The sequence below is a fragment of the Piliocolobus tephrosceles genome, chromosome 4 (genome assembly GCF_002776525.5).
Source record: "Piliocolobus tephrosceles isolate RC106 chromosome 4, ASM277652v3, whole genome shotgun sequence".
In the NCBI taxonomy this organism is placed as follows: Eukaryota; Metazoa; Chordata; class Mammalia; order Primates; family Cercopithecidae; genus Piliocolobus; species Piliocolobus tephrosceles.
The window spans coordinates 144,495,773-144,505,525 of NC_045437.1; the positions used below are offsets into that span (position 1 = coordinate 144,495,773).

The window sequence follows — 9,753 nt, forward strand, 5'->3', positions numbered from 1 at the left end:
AAAAAAAAAAAAAAAAAAAAAAAAAATATATATATATATATATATATGTAATATAATATAATACAATATAATAAACAAATTTTTTTTAAAAAAATTATGGTTATGGCCAGGCACAGTGGCTCATGCCTGTAATCCCAGCACTTCAGGAGGCTGAGGTGGGCGGATCGCTTCAGCTCAGGAGTTCAAGACCAGTCTGGGCAACATAGTGAGACCCCCATCTCTAAAAAAATAAAATTAAAAAATTAGGCTGGTGTGGCGGCATGCGCCTATAGTCCCAGCTACTCAGGAGGCTGAAGTGGGAGGACTGTACGATCCTGGAAGGCTGAGGCTACAGTGAGCTATGACCACGCCACTGGATCCTGGAAGGTTGAGGCTACAGTGAGCTATGACCACGTCACTGCACTCCAGCCTGGGTGACAGAGCAAAACCCTGTCTTGATAAAAAACAAGGGCCGGGGGGGGGGGATAAAAAAACAAGGGCCGGGATCATGCCTGTAATCCCAGCACTTTGGGAGGCCGAGGCAGGCAGATCATGAGGTCAAGAGTTCGAGACCAGCCTGGCCAACACTGTGAAAGCCCGTCTCTACTAAGAATGCAAAAATTAGCCAGGCGTGGCGGCACATGCCTGTAATCCCAGTTACGTGGGAGGCTGAGGCAGGAGAATCGCTTAAAACCGGGAGGCAGAGGTTGCAGTGAGTCGAGATCGCACCACCGCACTCCAGCCTGGGCGACAGAGCAAGACTCCACCTCAGGGATGGGGGGAACAACAAAAAACAAAAAAACCAAAGTGATGGTTATAAAAGCAACATATACATGTGAAAAATGCTTCCAATGTAATGTCAAAGAAATCAGAATTTTACAATGAGTTTGACTGTAGCTATATAAAAATTTATACACAGAAGAGAAACTGAAAATAAATACTAATAATTTTGTTTTCTCTATTTTCTATACTGTCATAATGCAATAATACTTTTATTTTTATTTTAAAAGAATGAAAGTAAATTTTTAAAAAAAAGTCTGACTCTGAGATCTGTGTTCAGATTATTCCTTTGATAAGACCATACTGGGCCAGGCCCGGGGTCTCACACCTGTAATCCCAGGGGCGGATCACCTGAGGTCAGGAGTTCGCGACCAGCCTGACCAACATGGAGAAACCCCGTCTCTACTAAAAATACAAAATTAGCCAGGCGTGGTGGCGCATGCCTGTAATCCCAGCTACTCAGGAGGCTGAGGCAGGAGAATCGCTTGAACCCAGGAGGCGGAGGTTGCAGTGAGCCGAGATCGTGCCATTGCACTCCAGTCTGGGCAACAAGAGGGAAACTCCTCTCAAAAGGAAAAAAAAGGCCGGGTGCGGTGGCTCAAGCCTGTAATCCCAGCACTTTGGGAGGCCAAGACGGGTAGATCACGAGGTCAGGAGATCAAGACCATCCTGGCTAACATGGTGAAACCCCATCTCTACTAAAAAATACAAAAAAAAAAAAAAACTAGCCAGGCGAGGTGGCGGGCGCCTGTAGTCCCAGCTACTCTGGAGGCTGAGGCAGGAGAATGGCGTAAATCCGGGAGGCGGAGCTTGCAGTGAGCTGAGATCCAGCCACTGCACTCCAGCCTGGGCGACAGAGCGAGACTCCGTTTCAAAAAAAAAGAAAAAAAAAAAAAAGACAAGACCATACTGGACAAAGTAAGTAAAAATGGAGTTGACTTTCACATTTGTTAATACCTATTAAAGATATACATGTACTGGTACTTTCAAATGAAAACTTTCTGTCTTAGTCTGTTTGGGCTACTATAACAAAATACCTTAGACTAGGCAATTTAGTATTTATTTATTTTTGAGACAGGGTCTCATTCTGTTACCCAGGATGGAGTACAGTGGCGTGATCATGGCTCACTGCAGCCTCAACGTCCCAGGCTCAAGTGATCCTCCCACCTCAGCCTCCCAAGTAGGTGGGACTACAGGCATGCACCACCATGCCCGACTAAGGCTATTTTTTTTACTTTTTTGTAAAGGCAGAGTTTTGCCACGTTGTCCAGGCTGGTCTCGAATTCCTGGACTCAAGTGATCCACCCACCTCAGCCTCCCAAAGTGCTGGGATGACAGGCATGAGCCCACAGTGCCTGGCCAACTAGGTAATTTATATACAGAAATGTATTGCTCACAATTCTGCAGGCTGGGAAGTTCAAGATTAAAGCATCAGCAAACTTGGAGTCTAGTGAGGGCCCATTCCTCATAGATGGTACCTTCTATGTTCTCTCATGGTAACAAGCAGGCTCCTTACATTTTTTTTTTTTGAGATGTCCAGCATGAATTTTGGGGGGACAACAACATTCAGCCCATAGTACTTTCACCTTCCTTTTAAGTAACTAGGGGCTTTCATGAATGAACATGATGTGGAAGAAATAACCCTAGGTTTATTTGGGAGGAAAATATATACATACATTCATCAGCTGCAAATACCATTTGGGTATTTGGACGATAGTTCCTAGTATAGTAACCACCAGCTAAACATATGCACAAAATTAGACTACTAAAAAATTCTTTCTTTTCTAATTGTCAATTACCTATATATACATGAGAATGTTCATTCATTTAAACGTATACTGAATGTTTACTAAGTGCCAAGCACATTGCTTGGTAATGGAATTACTCTGAACAAAACAGACCTTGCCCTGCACTCCCATGGCCAAGAGGCAGACAGGCAAACAAATAATTACAGTACAAAATAACAAATTGTATAAAAAGATATTAATAAGGAAGTAAGTAGCAACATTGTGAGAGGATAAGAGAAGACAGTGGCAAGAAACATAGAGCTATAAAAGCAACTTCTGGCTTCTAGCCTATAGTTATTGGGCCAGGAAGGATGAAGTTAGACATCTTTAAAAGGCAGACCAAAGGACATAAGAATAAATACGTTCTTAACTTAGTGGACTAAAACTTGCCAAGAAGTCTTCTGGCCAAAGTTCTTTTCTATGAAATCGTGAACAGTATCCTTAAGTCCCACAGCACTTTAGAGGCACGCTAACTCTCTGAAGCCACTAAGTACACTTAGAAAATTACCAATTCTTCCCAAACTTAAGAATATACCTCAAAATACTTATTTAACCCTGGTAGTTTATTTACCAGGTGGTCAGGTCTAACAATTGCTAGATGATTATTTTTCCTCCCATTTGGGCAACTGCAGAGATCACTATCCAGAGTTCAATTTGATAAGGACTGCAACATATAGCAACATGTAAACTCTAGAGTTCAACCAAAGTATACGCATCATGATCACTGAACCCATAAATATTAACCAATGAAATAAACATACTCTATTAACCTTATTGCTGCCTTTTCTATCACACTCCAAGCTGAGAACATATTCAGTCTCCTAGTGCACTTTAAAACACACTGATATGGCCAGAACTCACAAAAACCGCACATCAAGTCTATGACTTTGACTAGCAGTTCCTGTTCCTACCTATAGGACCTGCAATGAGACTCCAGATCTGCCTTGTAATAGACTGATTATTATTTTTTAAGTGGCAGTGGTGTTTAACAGTAATAAGCAAAATACTTTTGCAGATAGTTTCATGTATTTTCATATTCCAAAAACCATAAAATGTTTATATTTATAGAATGATTCAAAGGTACACAAACCACTTAAAGTCTACATTTTTATTTATTTATTTATTTATTTTGAGATGGAGTCTCGCTGGGTCACCCAGGCTGGAGTGGGAGTGCAGTGGCCAGATCTCAGCTCACTGCAAGCTCCGCCTCCCGGGTTTACGCCATTCTCCAGCCTCAGCCTCGCAAGTAGCTGGGACTACAGGCACCGGCCACCTCGCCCGGCTAGTTTTTTGTATGGTTTCACTGTGTTAGCCAGGATGGTCTCGATCTCCTGACCTTGTGATCCACCCGTCTCGGCCTCCCAAAGTGCTGGGATTACAGGCTTGAGCCACCGCGCCCGGCCAAGTCTACATTTTTAATACTCATAACAGACTTGGTGAAGTAGGTAAAAGGCAAATAAAATTTAATTCTGTTTAACAGAAAAAAGTAGACAATTTCTCATGTCACAGAGTGAATCAGAAATAGATATGAAACTATAAATTAAATGCCCTGATTCATACAACGTCTATTAAAGTAAGATAGACAGATGTAAATTGTCCAAAGAGTTTACAAATTCCACCATGCTTTTTAAAACATATACCAAGAGAAAGTTTTACACTAAGCCAAACAAGCAACAGTGAATAACACATATTTATACATTTTATATAATATAAATAAAACATTCCCCATCAAATACAACATGTTTTGATAGAAATGCAGGTTACTGAAAAATGCTTGCCTGATCTTTTTTTAAACTTGCAGAAATTTATTTAGTGATGCACTTATCTCCTGAATTTAGTAGAATCGTACTTTAAAGGGGTTCACATACTTACAATGAGCAGTTATTTCTGACAGAAAGAAACCATGACATCTCTAAATTGTGCATAATCCCTACACAGTCTCTATGACTAGGATATCTAGGATATTTTGAAAGTGAGGAAAGATGAAAGCCCCAAACAAGAACTGAGTCTAGTCTACTCATACAGCTGTAGGCAAAGAGACAAACTTCTTGATTGAGATATTGGTTTCCCTCCCTTTTACTGCATTGCCAACAAAAATGGTGGTACTAGTTTATTCCAGCCAGTTAAGGTGTCGTTTCTTCCTGTCTCCCTCCTGTCCTTCCCCTAATAAAAGTAACAGATGTGTTTGCCACCTACAAAGGGAATGGAAAATGACAGTTACAAGTTCTACTAGCCCATGACATTACTAACTTGTCCATAGGGAATAATCAACTGTAAACTAGATTGATTTAGAAATACCTCCTATTAGGCCGGATGCGGCGGCTCATGCCTGTAATCCCAGCACTTTGGGAGCCGGGTCACCTGAGGTCAGGAGTTCAAGACCAGCCTGACCAACACGGCAAAACCCCATCTCTACCAAAAATACAAAAATTAGCCAGGCAAGGTGGTACATGCCTGTAATCCCAGATACTTGGGAGGCTGAGGCAGGAGAATCGCTTGAACCCCAGAGACGGAGGCTGCAGTGAGCCAAGATCTTGCCACTGCACTCCAGCCTCGGCGACCGAGACTCTGTCTTGAAAAAAAAAAGAAAAAAAAAGAAAAGAAAGAAATACCTCCTGTTATATGTATGTTTCACTAGGGACAAGATGTAACATTTTAAAAATCCCCCAGGAATTGGAAGCTTTTTATAAATTTAATTTACTGTAAACTAAGTTAAATAAGAAAATGTGATAGAAAATCACGTGCACACAGGCCGGGCGCAGTGGCTCATGCCTGTAATCCCAGCGCTTTGGGAGGCCGAGGCAGGCAGATCACAAGGTCAGGAGTTCAAGACCAGCCTGGCCAACATAGTGAAACCCCCTCTCTACTAAAAAACACAAAAAATTAGCCAGGCATGGTGGCGGGCACCTGTAATCCCAGCTACTCAGGAGGCTGAAGCAGGAGAATCACTTGAACCCGGCAGGCAGAGGTTGCAGTGAGCACCACCACACTCCAGCCTGGGCGACTGTGTGAGACTCCATCTCAAAAACAAAAGCAAAAGGAAAAAAAAAAATCATGTGCACAGCCATAGTTTGATTCCAACCTAGCCAGTGCAACTATACTATCTCAAAGCCTAGCAACTGCTCTGAAATGCTATGTTGTAGCAACATGCCAATCTGCCATGAAAATTTTCTTGAATCTGGAATATGCAAAAAAGTAAATTTACAAACACGACCCACTTTAGCATATCATTTATTACATTTTAGGATATCTAAACAAACAAAAAATCTCCCATGATGACATATTAAGGATAAAAATATACATGGTATCTACATTTACTTTATTATTATTAATATCTCCATTCAAAACCGTTACTTAGGCGAGTTAAAAGTAAGTATTTTAGGCCAGGTGCAGCGGCTCATGCCTGTAATCCCAGCATTCTGGGAGGCTGAGGCGGGTGGATCATCTGAGGTCAAGAACTGGAGACCAACCTGGCCAACACGGTGAAACCCCCGTCTCTACTAAAAATACAAAAAATTACCCGGGCGTGGTAGCAAGTGCCTGTAATCCCAGCTACTAGTGAGGCTGGGGTAGGAGAATCGCTTGAACCCAGGAGGCAGAGGTTGCAGTGACCTGAGATTACACCCCCAAACTCCAGCCTGGGCAACAAAAGCGAAACGCCATCTCAAATAAACAAACAAACAAATAAATAAATAAATATTTTAGCCTTTTTTTTTTACCCTAAATGAGTAACAAAATTTTTTTATAAAGAAAATAAGCGGCCGAGACGGGCGGATCACGAGGTCAGGAGATCGAGACCATCCTGGCTAATACGGTGAAACCCCGTCTCTACTAAAAAATACAAAAAACTAGCCGGGCCAGGTGGCGGGCGCCTGTAGTCCCAGCTACTTGGGAGGCTGAGGCAGGAGAATGGCGTAAACCCAGGGGGCGGAGCTTGCAGTGAGCTGAGATCCGGCCACTGCACTCCAGCCTGGGCAACGGAGCGAGACTCCGTCTCAAAAAAAAAAAAAAAAAAGAAAAGAAGCATGTGAACTTTAAGTTGAATATATAACTCAAAAGGAGAAACTAAACTCAAGTAATCATTTTGAAAGATAATTTTTACTCATGAAAATTACAGAATGATCATACTTATGAGTCTAAGTAGCTTTAAAAAAAAAAAAAAAAAAAAGCCTAAGCAAGATGAAGCTCCCACCTAAACTAACTTTCAACATTAAGGGGGAAAAAAAAAAAAAACAAAAAGCATTACTCAGAATAAAACATCTTAGGAAACTTTAAAAAAAGAAAAAAAAGAAAAGAAAAAGCAAGTAACTACAAGGCTAAAAGTTGTTACCTTCTATCCAAGACATAAAATGTATGTTTAATACTTCTTAAAAGGATATCTACTAACAAAATTAAACTTGTACGGAAAGTAGGTTTTTTTTTTTAAAGGCATCAGAGCAGCAGGAATACAAAATAAAGAGATGTATTTTTTTCTTTTCTAATCTTAACATGAATAACACTTTTCTTATTTTTATTATTTTGAGACGGAGTCTGGCTCTGTTGCCCAGGCTGGAGTGCAGTGGCACCATCTCAGATCACTGAAACCTACACCTCCTGGGATTCAAGTGATTCTTCTGCCTCAGCCTCCCCAGTAGCTGGGACTACAGACACGCCCCACCACGCCCGGCTAATTTTTATATTTTCTGTAGAGACGGGGTTTCACCATATTGGCCAGGCTAGTCTCGAACTTCTGACCTCATGATCCGCCCACCCGGGCTTCCCAAAGTATTGGGACTACAGGCGTGAGCCACCATGCCCGGCCACATGAAGAACACTTTAAACATAAAGATATTTTTCTTTTTTCAACCTTTTCCCATATGTGGTCAATTTCACTACATCCATTTTATTTCCCACCTTCACCACAAACCATTTCCATCTTTGTGCCCAAAACTTTATTGTAGGGGTGAAAAAAACCCTATTCAAGAGACCTATATTCTTCTAAAAAACCTTTGAGTGTGTTCAGAAGTCATTTTCACTGAAAGATCAACAGGGAAGTAGCTTGACACTGTCCCCCAAAAGCCCCTTTATCACACACCTCCCAAACTACTCCCTATCTTCACCTCTGAAAAACACTCAATTTTCCACTAATGCAGTCTGACCTAATGAATCGAAGCCTGCACATCTCATCTTCTATCCCTTTCTTTCAAGCAGAAAGCCCTAACCTTCAGTAAGAGAATAAGCAGAGGCAAGGAGGAGGCAGAACATTATCCTTTCCTTTCCAGTAACCAGCCATAACCCATTCCCCCAAATAAACACTCCACAACCCTAGCCTTTAAAATGGTTATCAAACATGGCCAGGTCCAGTGGCTCACGCCTGTAATCCCAGCACTTTGGAAGGCCAAGGCGAGCGGATCACCTGAGGTCAGGAGTTCGAGACCACCCTGGCCAACATGACGAAACCCTGTCTCTACTAAAAACACAAAACATTAGCTGGGCGTGCTGGCGCACGCCTGTAGTCCCAGCTACTCGGGAGGCTGAGGCAGAAGAATCGCTTGAACCCGGGAGGTGGAGGTTGCAGTGAACCGAGATGGAGCCACTGCACTCCAGCCTAGGAGACAGAGTGAGGCATTGTTTCGAAAAAAAAGGTTATAAAACAAACAAAATGTTGATACCTCTTTCAAGCCTCCCAAGAACATTTCTACTAACACTACCCAAAATATTTTTAAAAGACTGGTCTCATTCTTTTGAGTCCCTCATCCTACACCCCAATTATCTTCAGGTGTCCTCTCAATCTTACAAAAGCATTTACAAAACTATCCTCTCAATCGCACAAGAATATTGACAAATCTCTTATTCTTTCTACCGCTCCTTTTATTCCTCCAACACCTGTATCTAAAAATCTCTATATGCTGTTAGGTACACTCCTCCACCAATAAATGCTGCATACCAGTGTAGCCCTTTCAACCCTCAACTAAACTTACAGAAACCTATTTTTTCCAACTTTCATGTATCTAAGTCATCAGTTCCCCTAGTACTATCGAGTCCTCAATAATACTTTAAAATCCCTTAATATCCTTGCTACCACACTTATCACCTCCCCAATAATTTCTAAAACCCTTCAAATCCCACACATCCTTTCCATCTACTCCATAGTATTTTTCATAATCCTTCAATATTCTTGATCCCTTAGAACTCACCAATAATCGCTATATAGTTTCAATGTCCCTGCTATCCGCTTCTGCCCTCATATTCCGAAAATGCCCTCGATATTTTGCTTGTAGACCTTTCAGTCCCGGAATAATAATGTTTATCAAACCCTTGATGATATTCTGCTATTCCCTTCGACGTCCCAATATTCACATTTCAAAAATTCCTCAAGAGCCCTGCTTCCCCTCTCTCAGTTCTCAAATAGCAATGTTTTAAATTCCCTTACTGCCCCTGCTACCCCTTCCAACACCCCGATATTTGCGTTTGAAAAGCCCTCGCTGTCCTTGCCTGCCCCCCCACAGTCCCACATCCACGGCGCCTCTCCGTCCCCAGCGCTCCTCTTCCACCCTCAGCCCCACCACAATGGTGATAGTACTACAGGGAAGGCGTCGCCGGGACCTCCCGGCCGCGGCCCCTCAGCGCCGCCCCCCCTCCCCCACGCCCCCGCGGGCCCCCAACGCCCACGTTCGCCGGCCCCGGCCCAGCCCGGCTCACTCACATCGGCTCCAGTAACTTGGCCAGCCAGGACTTGAGGGCATCTACATCCTCTATGAGCATGGTGCAGGGAAGGCGGGCTCGGCCGCCGCTCTTCTTCAGGCCTGCCGTGGGTGTCCACTACGCCGCCTCCTCACGTTCCCTTCACAGCTCCCGGTGCCCCAGCCCACCGGGCATCTTAGGAGACTTCAACCTACTCCCCCGGCCCGGGCCTAACAGGAACTAACCCAAGAGCCCTCACTCAACCTAGCCCGAAGGTTGAGGTGGGCGGGAGACAGTGCCGAGTGGCAGGCCTGAGAACCAATAAGAGAGAGAGGGCCCTGAGGGCAAGACCAATGAAAAGGCTCGCTCGCCCCGCCGGCAGGCCGTACCCAGTCAGGGAGGAGAGATATAGCAAGGTAGGTGGAGAGCTTACGTGAACTCCTGGTGCAAGATGGTATCTTGGAAAAGGTGCTTTGCCTCTTAAAGGGGCAGCGGCGCCTTTTTTTGACCATGCCGCCACCCGCCGCGGAATACCGGTGTCTGT

At 43.4% G+C, this 9,753-nt stretch overlaps 1 protein-coding gene across 3 annotated transcripts in view; it reads right to left on the reverse strand.

The window, feature by feature from the left end:
* The window catches only part of RBM27 (RNA binding motif protein 27), an 88,364-nt gene extending 78,858 nt beyond the window's left edge, over positions 1 to 9,506 (reverse strand). For all 3 annotated transcript variants that reach the window (XM_023226961.2, XM_023226962.1, XM_023226963.1), the window contains exon 1: positions 9,232 to 9,506. In XM_023226961.2, the coding sequence (XP_023082729.1) occupies positions 9,232 to 9,290 (59 nt within the window). In that variant the 5' untranslated portion in view covers positions 9,291 to 9,506. The remainder of the gene's footprint in view (positions 1 to 9,231) is intronic.
* Positions 9,507 to 9,753: the final 247 nt, after the last annotated feature.